The sequence below is a fragment of the Amblyomma americanum genome, chromosome 5 (assembly GCF_052857255.1).
Source record: "Amblyomma americanum isolate KBUSLIRL-KWMA chromosome 5, ASM5285725v1, whole genome shotgun sequence".
NCBI lineage: Eukaryota > Metazoa > Arthropoda > Arachnida > Ixodida > Ixodidae > Amblyomma > Amblyomma americanum.
In genome coordinates, this window is record NC_135501.1 from 135,878,355 (window position 1) to 135,898,024 (window position 19,670).

Consider the following 19,670-nt stretch of genomic DNA (forward strand, 5'->3'; position numbering starts at 1 on the left):
ATGCAGGCCGAACGATTGCAGCGCCGCCGCTTCGTTCGCCAATGGCGGGGCCAAGCGCCCAGCACGTAATCCCGGCCTCGCGCTGCACTGCCTCTTAAGCACACTGTACCGGCGATGTACGTCGCAAACGAAAACTCCTACGTTTTCAGCTACAGGATACAGGTAAGTCAGGAACATGCTTGTCAGGAAGTTGGCGTTATCATGGAGTGTGTGGGGCGCAAGATGAGTGTGGGTTGCAGAATAGCTGTCGCTTTCCCTCGCCGCAAAAAAAAAAAATGTCAAGTTTGGGAGAGAAATAACTATTGGCACCCGCCAGAGAATTTGCAGGGGAGCCGTCGCTTGAATTCCCCCCATTGCGGGCGGTCGGGATCTCTTAGATCGCTGCGGCAGCCATGGCCAGACCGATGACTTGACGCTCCTTAATCGTTACACGTTGGAACGTCAGTCGTACCGAAGTGCACACAGTAAACATTCCAAGAAAGAGGTAGCGTGGAGGAAACTGCAAAACTGGAGTCTTTCCGAATTCGCAGCTTTTATGCACATGGCACCCCGAGGTGTTTAGCCCTCGATGCAAGGAATGCGATGGAACGGCGGACTTGTGGCGAACGGTGTGGACTTGCCCTAACTTTATACAAGTTTGGGAGCTCTTAATACGCACCACATATTCTAAGGTTTCCGCGCCACATGCTGGCGGACCAAATTTTCAGAACTTGGTGTGAAGTCAGTTTATTTTTTGTTCGTAAGCGTGGCTTAATATCCACAATCAGCGTGAGCTTTTTGAGAGACTACGCAGTGGTATGTTGCTGCGGATTACGTAATTTCGACCACTTGGGCCTCCTTAAAACGCACTCGCATCGCACGGAACGCGCGCGCATTTCAGCTCCATCTAAATTCTGCCGCTGCGGCTGGGATTCGATACCGCAACGTTTTCCTCGGCAGCTAGATGCGCCTTCCTAGAGATTACAATCTAGTATTACTCCAGTTCTAGTTTTTAGTGTGCAAGCACTACTTCAATAGCAAAGCTGAAAACCCGGGTTATGTGTGTTTGCGGAAGCCTCAACCTTTGACGGAACGCCAGCGACGGATTTCTTTCCTTACTAAGGAATAACTAACTGGCACTTGATCCTGCATCCTATCACTTCTGACTACACACCCCACAAGTCCCCATCAACCCGGTTCACTTTACCCGTACATTGCTCGAATTTATACTTAATAATTTTCCCTTTTCCAAGTACCATAACAGAGTGTAGTTGGTCGACACAACGACAGCGCAGAGTGAAAATTGAAAATTGGTTTTTGGGGAAAGGAAATGGCGCAGTAACTGTCTCACATATCGGCGGACACCTGAACCGCGCCGTAAGGGATGGAATAGAGGAGAGACTGAAAGAAGAAAATGGTGCCGTAGTGGAGGGCTCCGGAATAATTTCGACCACCGGGGGATCTTTAACGTGCACTGACATCGCACAGCACATGGGCGCCTTTAGTGATGCGCGCTGAATCTTTATTTCTAGTTGTTCATTTTGTTCTTGCCATCCCGCTTAGATTTGTAATAAGATCTGCAGTATGAAAAAATAAACAGCCCGCCATGGTGGCTCCATATAGATATCGTTCGGCCGCTAAGCGTGGTTTGATATATATATTTTTCTCTGGCTCGAGGTGGGGTCAAAGGTCTTCTTTTCCAAATATTTAACATAAAACCGCGTCACGGATGCGTTGATGTTGAAGGATTTCGTTAAACAATCGGTGAAATAATAACTAAATATAGTACGACATAGACTTGTGAAGAATATATGAGAAAAGACTTTAGCACAAAATTGCGCATCTTCTGGTTATTTCTTCACTACATTTGAGAACAGCATTGTATATTATATGCCAAGAAGAAAACTGCTTACAGAGCCTCAAAGAAAAACTAGATGTCGCACATAATTATGGAGTGATCAATAATGAATACTGAAACATTCTTTCCTCTCATGTTACAACTCTTCGTTTGCTAGGTGATGGACAGCCCAACATAAAACGGTTGCGTTTCAAGTAGTTAAGCCGAGTGTACACGCGAAAGCATGTGTTAAGCTTGGATGGCTCATGGTTTTGTTTTACTTGGTAGTCGGCACGTCTGACGACTACATTAGACACAGGTTAAGCTCAGATCGAGGTCAAGCTGATCTGATCTATTTGCGCCGCAGATGGAAGTTGATGAAGACGACGATGTGCATTGCACAGCGCGAGAGGGATGCAGAACTTTAAACACACGGCGTTGTTGGCTTAGGCGATAGCACAGCGCTCTCGTGCAGTGGCCAGCGAAGCTGATCTGTTCGCGCCTTCGCGGGTTCGAAACCCAGTCGCGGCAGTATTTATTTCTGATCGGCTGCTTTTCTATGCTAGGTTTGGCCGAGGTCATCCCCCCATTGGCTACAGCTTGTGCGACGTTCCTCCGAACCAACCCGAATTACTCCGAGGCTTCACACAAGATTCTTGCTTGGGACCACGTTAATTAGGGCTTTCGCACCAAACATTAAAATTGCCTTGCCCATATCGCCTTTGGAGCAAAATGCTGATACTATGTACAAGTGCGCTTGAAAGATTGGTCTGCTTCGTTGAAATTATTCGTGGGAACTGCCCGTTTCGTCGCAGTCGCCCCCGCTTTATCGGTCGCCGCCAGCCGGTCCTACCGCCGCTGCTGCCGTCCTGGTAGCGAGTAAATACAGGGGCCAATGTACGGAAACACTGACGACCAAAATGGAAACGGTCGTTCGTTATCGATGAACGGGTCATACGTGAAGGGCACTGCTTATGGAGCAACGCGACAGGCAGAGCAGTACACGAGAGGAAAACGTTCACCTTCAGGAAAGCAAGTGGATACCGGCGGCACTACGGATCGAACCCCGGATATCCCGCTTGCTCGCAATGCGCCTTTTAAACGCAAAATACATTCAGTGAATAAACAAAGGAAAACCTGTATAAAGGGACTGTTTTGGATGTCCATGTTATGGCCTTGATCGGACCTGGGAATCTGAACTCGGCAGACCCGCACCACTGGTCCTGAGCCATTGCCGGGGCTTAAAGTGAATGAAAAATCAAAGAAAGAACGGCAGTTTCCATCCTTTGTACGGTGTCTTCACTGCCTGTCTGTCCTTCGTCCTTTCATTCGGCGCCAGAGTGCCTCTCAGTGGATCGGATTAATATTTAACGCGATAACGTTAAAGGCCCCGTTGCACCTAAAGTCCGACGTCGGCGTTGTGAGCGAAAAATAGCGAGCATGACTCTGACGGCGGTGCCCAGAGGGCAAACTAGAAGGCAGGTGGGCTGCCTATGTCACGTCACCTTGCAGCGTGATCACAACTTGCCCACCCGATAAAGAGCTAAGTGTCCACCATTGCAGGTGGCAGTTAATTAATGATTAATCGCTCTGGAACTTTGGTGAGCCTCTGTGCATTCCTCGAACACACGGGCTTGACGTCCCGTCTGTTCTCCGTCAGGTAGTTACACGCAGTGACCGAACGCTCCGCGAGTTCTACCATGAACGATTAATAACTGGACGCCCCACTCCAGTTGTAACCTACACAGTGCTGTGCTCGTGTGTGATTTAATTCTTCTAAAATGAACTAATCACGCGCACAACCTGGACACATTTCTTATTGTGTAAATAGTTTGTACATATTACTTCTCCCCCTGTCCTCTATTCCTGTCCCCTCACCTCTTTCATTTCATTTTTCCATTCTGCCTGCTGTCCTTTATTTCCGCTGCCCCAGCTCAGGTGCTTCAGTATCGATGGCAGATGCCGGGGCTAGCAAAAATCTTTTCCTTCCTTTTTACTATTATTTTTAATAAAACCACTACCACCACCTCTGGAAGAGCAACCTGGGCCGCACAAGGCCCATCGCTGGGAGCACCTGCAGCCATCGCACGGCAGTGGCGCATCGCTTAATAACCGCTGCACCACTGCGCCCCCAGCAAACAACGTGCCTCCCGAGGTGCGCCCAGAAAGCATGGAATGTCCCAGTCCCAGTAAAACATTTATCGAACATTTCCGGACCGTAGAGGCCGGACACAAAAACAAAAGCAAAAGGGAAGTGCGCCCACTAATGTCCTAGAAACGTTTTTTTTTTTAGTTTCTTAAGCAGAAACAAAAACAAATCATAGCATTTTGGTCCCAGAAAGATAACTGGGAGCACGTTCTTGGGACCAATGCTTTTCAACAAAAAATACAAATTGACTCCTCGCTCTCTTTTTTCTCTCCCTCGCGCCAAAAGTTACGGGGAGAGAAGGTTTTGCTCGTGCACTCGCCGTTTTGAGAGATCAGACAGTTTTGTTCGAACAGCCGAAGGAAGCGCATTTCACCCCGCATCTCTCTCGTGGGCCGACGGCTCCATGCTGCAGGCAGGCAGGCGACGGCGGTCTGCCTTTTCATCGCACCGCCGGGCGCGGCGGTCACCAACGTGCCAGTCTTATATAGTGTTTCCAACTTCAGCACGGGACGGCGGTCCCTGCAGGCATCTCCAACTACCAGCAGTACTCGTTGCGCCGCTGTCTAGCAGAGGCGCAGTAATGGCCCCCCATCGCTCGTCCGACTTCCTCGCTGCGCTCGCCCGGCTTCCTCGCTGGGCGGAAGCCATCTTGCGCACACGTATTCGCGCAGCCCCTAGCTAGTACACTGTACCCTAGCCGCTCGTGCGCAAGCCCCAGCGCGCGGCAGCTCTTGCACTCATCATTGGGCTGTCGTGAACTTCGCGGCTACGGATTCATGGCAGCTTTCCCGCGCACCTCGGCGTGCCCACATAATTCCTTTTGGAACTGATGCAGCGGCGCGCGGCGCCCGCAGCTTCACGGCCCTACACCACAATGGCGCTCTTACAGGCATCGTTCGCGGCAGCGGATTTCAAGGCAATGGGCGACTCCTAGCGCGCACTCTGCATCCCTCAACGCCTCGGACGACTGTGGCGTGTTGTTGGTGGCAGCGTGGCCGTCCACTGCGGTCATAGGCGGGAGAGATCTTCGGAAGCCCACCAGACTCTTGCTGCGAGTGCCCATGGATTAACCTGCTCTATACCTACATTGCCGTCCTGTCGCAGCGGTATAGTTTGTGTTGTGTTCGCGTCGCTGACTTTCAACCCACCCCCACCGAATTACTTGTGCCTTGATCTCGCCTCCCACGCCGTATTGTGCCGCACGCGCGGTCTGCTATACCATGGGTGCGGCGCGCCAGGGCTCCTACCTCAGACATCCCCCCTTTCCATCCGGCTCCAAGCAGTCTTATCTCCACACTTAGTCACAAGAAAATAAAACGGGGGTCTAACGAGGATGTAAGGCGTTTGCTTGAGCGTTCGCTGTGGCGTGAGAAGGCGCAGGACAGAAGGCTGCGTTGAATTCATGTATATAGTTGCCGCATTTTATTTCTTCCCCGGGTTTCCGTTGGCAACGTCAAGGTATGTTAGTTTATGCTCGTTTTTTTTATTTTTGCCTCGTAGAATAATTTTTTCCTGTTTTGATAACACGCTCAAGCTTACTCCGAGGCTCGTGCGAGAGGCAAAGCCAGAGGGAGGTTTCACCCTGCAGAATATCCGTGACCTGAAACCGCGTATCTGTATCGTTCGCCCATATCGTCTTTCCTTTTGGCACCCAGGTTGCTCTTTACATGCGTTTGCTTTTGTGTGTGCATATATGCTTTTGTACCCTTTAGAATGTTTGCTTAAGGTGCATCAACTTTCAGCCTGTATTATGTTTTTATTGCTTTGTTTTTTTTTTAGATTTCTCAGAGCTGGAGAAAAATTTCGCCGTTATTATATGCTGGTGCCGTAGTGCTCCACACATTGTGTGTTAAATGGTGCATACATATGCGTCTCCTGTTTGTATTCATTTAAATGCAAAAAGCACATCTAATAAACTGAAATTGCATCTGTATTGCGCTGCTATTTCCTGTTATATGGGCGAGATCGGGCGCGTTTTTGAATTCATATTTCCTTTGTGTGTAAGATTTTGGCACATTTCATGTTCTTGTGACGGGAGCAGTGCAGCACGAAACAACGAATGGAGAGGCGGGAATCAACGCTGACTAACAACCACATTTTTAATCCACGTTCTATCGAATATATACATCTTGCTCGCGCAATAAGGAAAGAACAGAAGCATGACAAACGCATAAGATGTACACGTGGTAAAATATTAGGACAACGCATGCAGATAATCAATTTCGCTGTCACGAAACGCTATCGAAGGTATGCTGACGCATATAAGTCGCTTTTTTGTGGATTGTTGAAGGCTTCTTCAATCTCCCTGGTCCGTTGATCAATATATGACGTGATGGTCATTGTGTTGCTAAACTGCAGGTCACATTCATGCTCTCTGCAATGTTTTGCTATTTCACTGCTGATGGCGCCCTTTAGGGATCTTTTGTGCTCTCGAAGCCGTTGATTCAAACAGTGCCCTGTTTTACTAATATAGATGCGTCCGCATGACAGAGGTATTTTACAAACCCTCTTTTCACACATTTCACATGTTTTTTGCGGTGCTTTTTTCTTTCATTGATTTTTCTTTGCTCGCTGTTGACTTCCAGGAGGGGTATGAGGACTCCCAGGCATCCATGAATTTAAAGTACGGAATTACCTTGTGCATAATTAACAATTACGCTACCGCGTCATACCCTCAAGGTACAGCTTAAGTGCCCCCTTCAATTTTTCCGGGCTGCTGAAAACACAAGCAGTCGGCTACCGCGATCAACCTCCGACGCGCACACGAAAATGCTCCCTTCGGTGAGTATTCGATGCGTGTTTACGAAACCGAAACAGGGTTGGGTGAGGGGCCAACGCCACTCTGGTGTACAGTGGCGCCCTCTTGCCAATACAGCGGCCGCGGTCCGCTGGTTGTAAACAGGTTGCTCCTTGTTTAAGCAATTGTGTGTGGTGTGGTTCCGTTTTCACCCCTTGTGCCTCTCCTTCTCTTCCCGAAGCCTTGCAAGTGGCGGTGTCATCGGAATCCCCTGAAAAGTATTCGCTGGTAAACAGGCAAGTGTGAGCAGCGTAACTACTCGACCGTCACGTCATGCGCCTCTGACGCAAGTCGTATCCGCATGCGTTGGCTCAAGCGCCATGTGCCTTCGCTTTCGACTGACGCCGTTTCGTGGCGCGAAACGCGGCTTGGCCGAGCCCGCTCATTACATGGGCGAGTTAATGTGCCATAAAGTCACGTAACCACCGCGCGAAGACTTCTCTCGTTTGCACTGCGCCGCGAGCCTTTTCGGGTCTTCGTTTCACGGCTTCGCAGCGGTGCTCTTTGCTCTTCGTGCGGGAGAATCGGAGGGAAGCGCTTGAGAGCGCATGTGTGTTTAGTTGTTTTTCACGTGTTGTAGCACCAAGCAAAGGCTGGTAATGTCGCTGGCGGTATCCGGCTGTGTCTCCCTCGCACGCACAAGGCGTGGGCGCATGCGGACACTAGAGAGCGCACTTGGCGATACGTCTTCTGTGGACATTCGGTCCAACTGGGCGCGAGAGGGCACATTGTCGGTCGCGAAAGGGAGGGGTGCAACGAACTCGAGTGAGTGAGTTAGTGAATGAGTGAAAACAATTGTCGCAACGGGATTGTCGTTCGCCTATCCCTCAGCGCCCGCCTCGTGTGCGCGTCCGTTTCGGTGTGAGGAAAATTCTAAAACAATAAATACATGCAGAGGACAATGCTTCTAGAGAAATGAGGTTAACTGTTCGACGTTTGCGAGCCGTTCAAACGTTGCAACTCGGTGAAGGTGGGTTAAGAGAGTCTGTCAAAAATGTTCAAGGGCAGGACGTAAATCACTGCAAGATCATAGCGAGCGATGCGTCAAGTGCTTTGTTGTTCGCCGGCCTTTTTGAAAAACATGATTGAGTTCTTAATGCGAGCATCATCATTTCTTTTTGTTAACTTTATTGCCCCCGTTAGTATTAACATGTCATGCGGCCTTTCAGAAGAGTGCTAGCTGTGTCGTATCGACTTTGGTATGTCTATGTGGGCAAGTTTTCATCCGCCGAATGGTAGCGACAGTGCACTGCAACAAATGGTGCGTACCTGTTCGAATGGCGGACTCTAATATTGGAAGACCGTCGCTGTTATTTTCTCCGTTTTTTTTTTGCTTTTTATCTAGGTGCATGTCATTGACTGGAGTTAATAGCAGCTACCTGCTTACAAATATATTTTGAATGCCGCAGGCTAGCACAACTTCGTTACCTGTTGCAGCAGGCGACCCGTCTCAACGCTGACATCAATGTTCGCCGTGAGTGTCCACTTTTTCGCATTTTTATTGGAAATGTTTAAATGATAGATTACTTATATTGAGTGAAGCTGCTCAAAAATTACACATTGAACGGTGTCAGTGGTAGCGAAACGGCAGCGCTCTGTTAATTCGGTTTTTTTTCCTTGATAAACAGTGATATTAAGTGTACTTGAGGTTGCTACAGTCGGACAGAAGTGAATAGCGAAGCTGCGAATGCCATTCAGCTAGTGGCGTCCACGCATTGTCGTGACTTTGCAGTCAGTCACCTCACGCCTGCTCGTCACCTGCTATTTCGCGCTTAAGGTGCTAGGCGGTTGGAGGGCCTCCTTTGAGGGCCACTCGCCGTTGCTTTCGTTCGTTCTTCCGTGGTACCTGACCATAGTGAGAGCCAATAAGGTACTACCTCCAATAAACCCACTGACGCTTTCCACGACGTCGCATTCGAAAGCGCTGCGACTCTTGTCAAGAATGCCGACTATATACGTGTCGAAGATTGGCGAATACTGCACGAATCACTTCGCAGAATTCTAGGGTGCAGACCGACCGGTGTATAGGGTTGCTTCCAGGCTCTCTAACCAGGAGAACATTGGGGGCACGCCGAGCCTCTCGTTAGCAAGTTACCAGCTTTTGGGTTACAGCCTTAGTAAGTCACCACTTCATTGTGGTTGGCAGGCATGCGGCACGATAACGCGCGCACGGAGTCGGTCACGAGTGATCTGAGATGGATGCTGGTCTGCTCTTTGAATCGGGGAAGGGGGAGGGCGTGGAGGCTAGCGCTGCATTTCCTAGTAAAGTTGAGGAGAGGTCTAATTTATTTCGTACTTCTATTTTTTTTTAACTCTGAGTCCTGCTTCTTAGTCATTTTAAGCTGTTTCATTCCCGTGTTCTGAGCTATATTGCTCGTGTACAGAACACCTATAATAATAATAATAATAATAATAATAATAATAATAATAATAATAATAATAATAATAATGCACATGGTGGTTGGATGCCCACAGTAAAAGCTTCCTCTTGGACAGCTTAATTGACTCGTCCATGGACACCCAGCCGCTAACTTTGGCAGCAAAACGGTTGGTCACACGGCTTTCAATACATTAGTATTAAACCATATTACACACGATCATGACAGGTGCTTCCCATAAGAAAAAAAAAACACAGGATGGTTACGACTGTGTAACTCTAGATTCAGCGATAGCTGTTTAGGTGCATGTTTAGTTTTGGGGATATTTCGAGGTAGAAAAGGTGCAGTGACCTCATATCGCACTGGCGTAGTGGTGGTCACCTGATGGACCCCTGCACTGGCAGGCGGCTGTTCCAGACAAAGCCACCCGTTGGGTCATGCGACCCGGATTGAACATGATATAAGGCGAGTGCGTTAATGACCGGTGGATGCGTTAACGACATACATCCGGGGGTGGATGTCATTAGTGCACCCACCGTTTACGCCGATGGCGACGACGACGCCGACGGCGGTCGCGCAAGCCAAGGACGGGCGCCTAACAGCTATCGCTGTAAAATAAAATGACATGCATGAAGTAAACAAGAGAAATAATACTTTGCTTTAGGAAAGCAATGGAGAGCCCTTTTGGTGTGGGTTTTTGTTGCTCGCTTTGCGGCTCGCTTTCATGAGAAGCTTACGTTGATCGTTTATGCTTAAATGATCACGACTGGTTGGAGGCAATGGTGCACTCATCCTGCCTCCTCAAAGCGCAGAGACTCAGTCCATTGGGCGCAGCTCTTTGGCTACCTTGAGCTGTCCTACTTTCCCATGTCACTTGGGTTTTCAGTGCGTGTCCTCGAAGGCAGGCCACATCGTCTGCGCTGAATTGGGCGTCTCCTTTCGAGGCTATTATAACCATGCTGGTAATTTTGTAGCGATAGCTACACTACACTACCTCTTCGACCCTTCAGCGTGGCACCACTTGAGCTCAATGGCGGCGCCGGTTGTCACGTGGGTTAATCACGTGGTGCGGAGCAGCTGCTGCTGCCGGCGGCGCGGTGCGCAAGAGGTTCAACAAACAGCTGTGCGCATCATCATCATCATCATCATCATCAGCTTTACTACACCCACTGCAGGGCAAATGCCTCTCCCATATCTTTCCAATTAACCCTGTCCTTTGCCAGCTGCATCCACCGGCCTGCAAACTTCTTAATGTCATCCGCGCACCTAACCTTCTCCCGTCAGCCGCTACGCTTACTTTCTTTTGGAATCCACTCCGTTACCCTTAAGGACCAGCGGTTATCTTGCCTTCGCATTACATGCCCTGGCCAAGCCCATTTCTACCTTTTGATTTCGACTAGGATGTCATTAACCCGCGTCTGTTCCCTCACCCACTCTGTCCTCTTCATGTCTCTTAACGTTACACCTATCATTTTTCTTTCCGTGGCTCGCTGCGTTGTCCGTAACATAAGCTGAACTTTTTTCGTTAGCCTCCACGTTTCTGCCCCGTAGGTGAGTACCGGTAAGACACAGCTGTTGTACACTTTTCTCTTGAGGGAAATTGGTAAACTGCCATTCATGATCTGAGAGAACCTGCCATATGCTCTCGACCCCATTCTTATCCTTCTAGTTATTTCCCTCTCATGATCCGGATCAGCTCTCACTACCTGCCCTAAGAAGACGTATTCCACTTCCAGGCCCTCGCTGCCAATTGTGAACTGCTGTTCCCTTGCTAGAATGTTGAACATTACTTTGGTTTTCTGCATGTTAGTTTTTAGACCCATCGTTCCGCTCTGCCTGTCTTACTCATTGATCATGATTTGCAGTTCACCTCCTGAGTGACTCAGCAAGGCAATGTTATCAACGAATCGCAGATTATTTAGGAATTCTCCATTTACTCTTATTCCCAACTGTTCCCAATTCAGGCCTCGGAATATTTCCTGTAAAAAAGGCGGTGAATAGCATTGGCGAGATCGTGTCTCCTATCCTGACGCCCTTCCTTATTGGAATTTTATTGCTGGCTTTATGGAGGACTAATGGTAGCTGTGCAGCTGCTGTGCGCATGCGCCGTGTCAAGTGGGACGAAGATGGAGAAGGAACGTCCAGCGAAACGGAGCGGCGACAGACTGACTGCAATTTTACTGAGCGAGTTCCACTCGGCCAGATGTAGCTATCGCGTCACTCCAGGTTTAACCAGAGCTAAACCACAGCCATTTTTTTCTGTATAGGGCACCGCCTAGGCATTTCAGAGGACGCGGGGGCAGTTCGTATTTTGATGCGTGCTTGATTCTTCCAGCCATTTCGAGCTCATCTGGGTTTTTGTCAGCCTGAAAGGACGCCGGAAACCTGGGGGTTGCGAGGTTGTTCTGGCAATGCGTTATCGGCAGAGAAGAGGCGAAATCTGTCTGGTGCACAGTCTGCTCACTTTTGAGCCTCACAAATGAACCTCTGGAACACTGAATACTCTCTTGCCGGTGGTTCGCGCTTCAGAGTAGGTCTCATCTGGAAATCCATCTCACAAAGTTAGGGCTCACTCTGCCAATTCCCATTCCTCTCTCCCTAGGTGCGAGTGCGAGGGGTTATGCGCTGAGTCCTACTTTTGAAAAAAATGCGATAATTGCGCCTAGTTGTCTATTCATCAATGTGAATCGTGCTAAACCTTTTTACGGACAGGAACGAGACGAAGACAACACTAGAGCGCGGACTGACAGGTGATTTTGAATCCGTGGAGGATGCTTTCTTTTATTCAGGGGTGTACAAGCGCCACCCGTCATCATCATCATCAGCCCGACTATGCTCACTGCAAGACGAAAGCCTCTCCTGTATCTCTCCAGTTAACTTTGTACCAGCTGCATCCACCCTTTGCCTGCAAACTTCTTAGTCTCATCCGCCCACCGAAGTTTCTGCCGTCCTCTGATGCACTTCCCTTCCCTTTCTGCTACCCTTAAGGAGCAATGACTATTTTGCCTTCGCATTATATGCCCTGGCCAAGCCCATTTCTTCCCCCTGATTTCGACTACGATGTCATTAAGTCGTGCTTGTTCCCTCACCCACTCTGTCCTCTTCATGTCTCTTAACGTTACATCTATCGTTTTTCGTTCCATAGCTCGTCCTATGGAAAGAAAAATGGTCAGTTTAAGAACTGAAACCAACAATCTTGGCAAGCAGATCTACACATCCGTAGAATTTCATCTAGATAACTATGCGGTTCCACTTCTCTGACAGCTACATCGGCACGTCGCTGCAGGGGCTCAGAAGTGCTTCAGCAACATGTCGTTGTCGCTGTCAGAGACAGAAGTGGAACTGCTTCGGTTATATTCATGAGTTTCTACGGATGTGTAGATCTGAGTTCGACGATTGTTTTTTTACCTTTTCTTTTAGTGCGCCAGCACTTAAAGTGGGCATTTAGCGGTGGTGTGTTTTTCTTTCTGTCCGTTTGCATGAAGCCGGTTTTGTGGCAGGCTGATCACGATCCGGTGGGCATATACTCGTACGCATAGCAACCTGCCCACCGTGTCAGGTGGCAGCTCAATTAATCGCGAGAGGCTGCTTGGGAAGGGCAACCTGGGTCGCAGCCCGAATCAAGCTACCCAACTCCCAAAAATGGCAGCACCTGCCATAGAAGGGCAGTGGCGCATCGCTTAACCGCTGCACCACTGCTGCAGGAGCGGCATGAGCACTCCTAGGGATCCGTAGATGTAAAGGAGAGGATCACCGAAATTAATATAAACCCATTATCTCCATCCGAACAACTGCCATTCGTGAACACTGGATCTGAACAGCGGAACCAAATTAAACACAGAATTGCTAGCGCACCTAATTCGCGTTTGGACTAACAACGCAAATCGACCGTCTTTTTTTGTGTGTTCCACAGGCGGTACTTGTGTACCCCTCTATAAAATAAAACCTGCTCCACCAATTAAAAATCATTTGTCAGTTTGCGCTTTGTGTTATATCTTCGTTTCGTCTCCAAATTTTCACTGCCTTTGTGTAATTAATCTCAGTTAATTGTGTGATCTTTACTATTTCATAATTTCGTGCATTTCATTCATGTTCTTTTACGCTTACTTCCCCTTTATCTTGCAATCACTTCTGTCATTCTATCCGGCATTCGTCACCAAGCCCTTGCCATCAGATATTGCAATAGCAGTTTGTATGCTTTTCATGGAGAAATGTCCTGCTTGCACCACAACTTAATCGCTGCTCTGGAACAGGCATTACATGTGCTGTGTTGAGATTTGACGATTACAGGGTTATCGCGGTGCGTTTCCTGCTTGAGTCACTTCCGATGACGATGTATGTCCGACTATGGTCCGTGGCAATATTCAGCTGTGCATGCCATCCTTGAGCAGAAGGATCACCTCCAGTGTTATGCTTTATGGCGGGACGATTTTTATAAGTTTTGGTGCATCTATTGACAAGCCGTTGTGGACGTGCAAACGAACGTTTTATATTCCTGGTTAATTTAGCAATAAAAGTGCAGTACAGAAAGAACCTACAAAGTAAGTGTTGCAAAAAGAAGTGCCGCAGTATACAGGACTGCAATAGAACCTCTTATGATCAGAATTAAATGGGGTAGGGAATGAGCGCAAGATATAAATTAGCACGACAAAGAAAAAAAAGAAACGCGCTTGAAGGACATGCTAATTTTGTTTTGTCTTTCATATGTTCCCGGCACATGTCTCACTGGCCAGTTCAACTTCAAGAAATTCCTGCAAAGCGGCCAGTACGCCGACGTCGAGTTCGCAGTGACGCCAGAGAACTATCCCGTCTCCAGGACATTCAAGGGCCACAGGCAACTTCTGGCCTTGAGGAACGAAGTGTTCAGCGCAATGTTCTACGGGCCGCTCGCCGAAACAGGCGCCGTGGTGATCAAGGACCTCCACCCGGACGGCTTCTGCGGCTTACTAAAGTGAGTTCACTGCAGTCGTCGGCTAACGTGTTTGACCTGCAAGACGGCGGGTCAATGACCAGCTCTGTAAGGGATTTCACTCCAAAATAAACCGTGCACCTGGCCCACGGAGCAAGACTATACAGGAGGTGAAACTCCCGTCTGCGCGAGCGAGCGCAGGCGACCAGATAAAGTCGCAGTTGTATGCGCCGACGGGGGGGGGGCATGCAGTGGCGGCGCCTTGCTCGTAGAAGCAGCAGGAAAAAAAAAAATGCAGCGCCCGGGCAGGCTAAAGTCACTGTTCCAGCGACTTTAGGGCAGGCGGCTCCGGCGGCGCGCGCTCAAAGCAGACGACAAGCAGACGAAACGGGTGTTTGCTTCAGCGGGCACGCCGTGACGTTGTATTTCAGTAGTTCCTTTCCAGGCCGCCAGGCGCCGTCAGCAGGGTAGTAGCTTGTGACCTTTTCTGGTCGCCGTAGACGGCGGAGTTTCCACTCCTTATAGTCTTCCTCTGTGACCTGGCCAGAGGAAAGCTTGGAACCATTGATAACCTGGTTGGCACCCGGCGTTGTTACAGACCGGAGTTCCTCGAACCCCGCACCTGCTGCCGTAGGTCGGCACGCTCACTCATGAGTGCACTCATATCGCCTCACTCGTCTATCAGCGTGAGTGCTAGTGAGTGTGAGTGCCAGTGGACATGAGTGTAAGTGAGTGGTTGTGAGAGTGACTGGACATGAGCGTGAGTGTGAGTCAGTGGATGTGAGTGCGAGTGGAAGGTAGTCTGAGTGAGCCACCTCTCATGGTGCTGAGGTACAGGTATGCCTCCTGCATACGTTCTAGATGCTGAAACGACCAGCCCACCGCTGCGGTCAGATAGAGATATTGATGTCTTAGTATGGCAGACATGTCATTACGTATTTACTCGTAAAACGAACGCGCTCGTATATAGAACGCGCCTCGTATTTTGGCTCCGAGAAAGCGGATTTTTCCCGTTCATGTAATGAACGCACGCCTTTCTTTTGGCGTGTAATCTGTTGATAACGACTGTGCATGTTAGCATGACTGTATTGCGCGAATGTCCGGACCCCGTAGAGTATCTGTTACGGGTCCAATTGGACTTATTTTTGGAAATGTGGCGGAGAGTATGAAGGATGCTTCACTCCCGTCACCGGTTGGCCCGGTATTGCACTACCTCCGGGATCGGCCTTGTCTTTAGCGCGTCTTTACTATCCTGTCTTTCTATCCCATCTTTCAACTCTCCTAATATCTGCACGTGGTAGCGATTGTGGCTCGGCCTGAGCCAGTGAGCAGGCCTGTGCACTTTCCTTTTCTTTCTTCCTGGCAACGACAGACAGACAGACAGACAGACAGACAGACAGACAGACAGACAGACAGACAGACAGACAGACAGACACAGACAGACAGACAGACAGACAGACAGACAGACATATTAGCATGCGGCCTTTTTTGGAAGTCGAAGCAACTAAACATTAACATAGAGCCTGGTCCGTCGAAAGTTAAGCCTACTTTGCTTCACCACACGTGACGAACTGCCAGTAAGAATTTTCCGCGAGAAATCAGAGAACCAATAGAAACCCACATGCAAAATGTTTTCTCCTAGGTCTGCCATGTGAAGCGTTATAGCATCTTGGTACGTTTGGACTTCGCGCTGATTGCTGCGAGTTGTGCTATTGTGAACTCTACTTAATCTCTCTTCGGACAGCGTTATCGACCCCCTATGGTCGTGACCTTACGTGCGTGGTTAAGAAGAAATTACTGACAACGCTCTCGAGCAAGCAAACCGTGCTGAATAGTTTTCTTTAGAAGGCAACTCGTACCGTTCCAAGTATTAATTTTATCAGCCTGCTTTTGATACCATATCTTTACTAGCTTCATTTTTTAATGAAAGATATGCTTTTAGCTCCCACTGTCGGCGCGCCGTGGGTGACATTGGCACCGAACGGAGCAGAACACGGAGCCGAACCTAAACGAACATTGGCGAAACTTTCCCGCCCCTGGTGCCTGCGCGTGCGCTGGTGCCGGAGGAGCGCAAGCGTCTACAACAGCGTCTCCAATGTCCTGTGGTGGTAAAAGCTAGCGCGCGGCGCGAAGGCGCTCTCCTTGTGGCACTTGTATTTTAGGTACTTGGTGGGCGAGGCGACTGAGCTGCCGCCATTACGTAATGCGCGCGCCGTCGGCACGTAAGCAGCACAGGTCCTGTGGCGCCATCCAACAACACGGACAGTAACCAGCTCAGGTCGGGCGGGTCGCATACATAAAAGCGCTGTCGCTCGCGAACGCAAGCTTAGTTAGGAGAGAAAAAAACGCCTGCTAGGTGAGGGTCTCCCCAAGACGCGAGTGCGGCTATGAGTGTCAGTGAGCCGTCCTAGTATACGCCACGCTTTTTCTGCAGTGCATTTCATGCTTGCTTATGCTCTCGACGACGAGACGGGCCTGTGACTTTTCTTATTATTTTTCTCCTGGTAGTGAACGCAGCCCCTAAATTTTAAATATTTCTGGCAATAAAAGTTTGCTCATAATGCGAGTAAATACGATATATTACACGGCTAAGGCGAGGTGCGGTCTTGTAGCCATATAAGGAATTTCTCCACATAATGGCGCCGCGAAACTAATATTTTATGCTGAAACCTCGGCTGGTCACTTGCTTCTCGCTCAGCATTTTTTGTTCACCAAGAGTGAAACTTGTTTTACAGGTACCTGTACAAGGGAAAGCCCAACATCGGCAGTGTTGAGGAAGCTGCGTACACACGAACCGCTGCCTGTAAATACCTGGTGCCGGAGCTGGAGCTCGCCTGTACGCTGTACATCCGGGCCCACATGAAAGCCGAACATGTATGTCGCGTAATCGACTGCTGTATCCTGAGTGGAGGTGGAAATATCGACGACGAGGTTGCCCTCCTCCTCGAGGAAGACCCTGAGGCGGTGCTCTCATCGGACGCATTCACTAACTGCCTCGATCAGACAGTGCACTATGTCCTCGACGTGGTGAGTGGCGTTTGCTGGGGTCAATATGGGCGATTCTGCCAGCTGCGCTGACAAGGCATGAAACAGCCGTGTAGAGTAGAGCACTTGCTAATCGCTGCCTTAGGCCAGTGTCTAAGGCTCTCTGCCGGTGGGCACGAATTGATGGGATCAAATCCCGGACGCTAAATGCAAAAACATCCGCGAATGCACTGCAAAGAACCACAGGTGGTAGAAATTAATCCGCAGCCCACCAAAATGGCGTCTTTCACAGCTCATGTCAGCTCGTGTCAAAATGGCACTGAGGATGATAAATTTAAGTTGGCCTTTATCAATTGAATATGTCAAGAAGATACTTTTAGTGAAAAGGAAGCTTTTATATATAGAGAACGCAAAAAAATACATGAACCTCCTCCCTACCCCGTTCACCCTAGCTGAAAGCGTGATAATTTAACCACGAATATCGGAGGCTAAGCGACACCTCCACTTGCCAATAGGTTTCTCGTGGAGTCCGTTTTACCATAAAGGTTACGAGCAGCGTGTGAGTCTTGGTGCTTGAGTACACTGGTGTGCGCCTGACTTTGGAGTTGAGTGTCTGGTTGACGTTGCTGTTTCAGTGGCGTTGTGCAGTGATACCTAGGGCGCAGTTTCCTGATCAGGTACACTTGTCTCAAACTACGCAAGAGCTGTACGTACAGCCTTTTCCAGTAGTAACAAGGCTGCATGGTTTGCTTCTCATTCGAATAGTAGAGCCCTTACAGCTTCTCTAAAGATAAAAGTATTCTTTTATTATACAGAGATTTAGAGCTTGAGTTCTGGAATAATAGCTTAAATATACGACTCAGACGCAAACCGTCTAGCCCGTTTACTTTTGGCAAAGACTGTACGTCAGGATGCATGAAAACACGTTGCTTTCACTGAATGCTTTCCTAGACCACGAGTCTGGGAAGGTCGGCGGCGCCGCTGTGAGAAGGCATTTACTTTGTATAAGTGGCAAGAAGGGCTTTTCGCTAAATGCTGAACCGGAACCGCAGGTGACGGAGGTGCCTGAGATGTGCGTCCTGCTGGCCGTGCACCGATGGGTCCAAGACTACTGCCTGAGAAGCGCCACTAAGGACGACAAGTCCGCGGACTTCAAAACCGTCATGGCTCCATTTCTGCCAAAGTTGAGGTTTCTGTCCCTGACTGTACAGGAGTTCGTGACCTTCATCACTTCGAAAGGAGCTGCTAGCGTCATATCAAAGGAAGACGCTTTCGACATCATGTGCGTGCTGGTGGGCAACGATTCCGTCGAGCTGCCGTCGTGGGTCTGCCGGGAGAAAATGCCTCGTTAAAAGTTCCTCAAGAACAAATTGCTTCATTCGTTCGGATTCGGGGTTTTAAAGGCGTATTCGCGAAATATTGCGGCATTAACGAGAAACAGATTAGTGCCTTTTAATCTGATGTTTCAGTTGATGCGAGTCCCTATTTGGGTTCGCACGTGACCTCAGGTGGTTGCTGTGGTTTTAATATAAGGCAAAATATTGGACAGTGATAACCGCGATTACAATTTGGTGGAAGAGTTGTAAAATGACACTATCTTGAGGTGTTTAGCACAAGCATCGGCCTGCTACGCTGAGAAAACAATATAGACAGGATTCCTTGCGAGCAATTTCGTGAGTGCCTGTGTAGAATAGGGCACTACGGCGGGGAGAACCCCGTGTCCGTTCCTGTGGTTTGTTCTCATTTTCACATCCCCGATTTTAAACTGCCCAAGGGAGAGCGTGAGGAGTTGTGCATTTTTTTGCTTTTTAAATACATTCTTGCAGTGCCGGTCAGTCGGGCCTGTCACAGCGTTCTAAGAGTTCCATTTGTTAATAGCTTATGTGGCTATCTTCTCCGATTTATGCCGGAAAAATGGCAGACAGATGTCATGCTGTGCTGGTCGCAGGCAAGTGTGGAGGAGCGATGCTCCAAGGTCACCCATAGACTTCAGCTGTGTTGTTCAGCCCCCACAACACGGAACTGTCATTTTCGTCCACGGTCATTAATTAACCTTGCTTGTGAGTACACTGCCGAGTTGTGCACAGCGTGTCGTGAAATAGCCGTAGTTTTCTCCGAGCCGTTCAGCGAAGCTTCTGCGGCCATATGGAAAAAATTGGGACTCTTTACAGTTTAACCTTTAATATACAGAGGATGGCGCTACAGTCTTCCACACTACCTGTCGCGTGCTAAGCGATCTGCTTCGTAACTTACAAACACAATGACTGGCGCGTTTGTGATGCACATTTATTAGCTGGTGTTACCGCAGACCAGTGTGATCTATAGCTGCGTGGCAAAAAAAAAAAAACGTGCCCCGAGTTTTACTGGTTCTTTTGTGTTTTCATGTCCTATCGGAGATTCCCGCCGTCAGAATTTCGTCAGCTATTTCTTGCATAAACTAGGGGTTAAGCGCATACTGAAAACTTCTAGTCTACCCTTCTATTTTTCGACGTTAAAGAGATCTTGTTCCCCGCATTGGCAATCTCAGGAAATTGCAGCTGACACCACCAGCGTGATTGCCATTTTTTTTCCTTTTTTCTTTCTTACCGTAGTCTTGCTGCCGTTCAGTAAAATGTTTGAAGCATGCCTTTTTGCGA

General features: G+C 48.9%; 1 protein-coding gene across 1 annotated transcript; it reads left to right on the plus strand.

Moving 5' to 3' along the window:
- The first annotated feature begins 13,819 nt into the window (after nt 1-13,819).
- Nucleotides 13,820-18,672, plus strand: LOC144134223 (BTB/POZ domain-containing protein 6-A-like). The gene is made up of 3 exons (XM_077667183.1): nt 13,820-14,091; nt 16,785-17,076; nt 18,087-18,672. Exons 1-3 carry the CDS (start codon nt 13,820-13,822, stop codon nt 18,384-18,386), a joined length of 864 nt encoding a protein of 287 aa, XP_077523309.1. The 3' UTR covers nt 18,387-18,672.
- The last annotated feature ends 998 nt before the right edge of the window (nt 18,673-19,670 follow it).

Bases quoted from the DNA above. Each gene is read 5' to 3' on its own strand.
- LOC144134223 (XM_077667183.1), top strand. From the start codon at position 13,820: ATGCTAATTTTGTTTTGTCTTTCATATGTTCCCGGCACATGTCTCACT. The intron at 14,092-16,784 runs GTGAGTTCACTG...CTTGTTTTACAG, and splicing joins GGCTTCTGCGGCTTACTAAA to GTACCTGTACAAGGGAAAGC. The intron at 17,077-18,086 runs GTGAGTGGCGTT...CCGGAACCGCAG, and splicing joins TGCACTATGTCCTCGACGTG to GTGACGGAGGTGCCTGAGAT.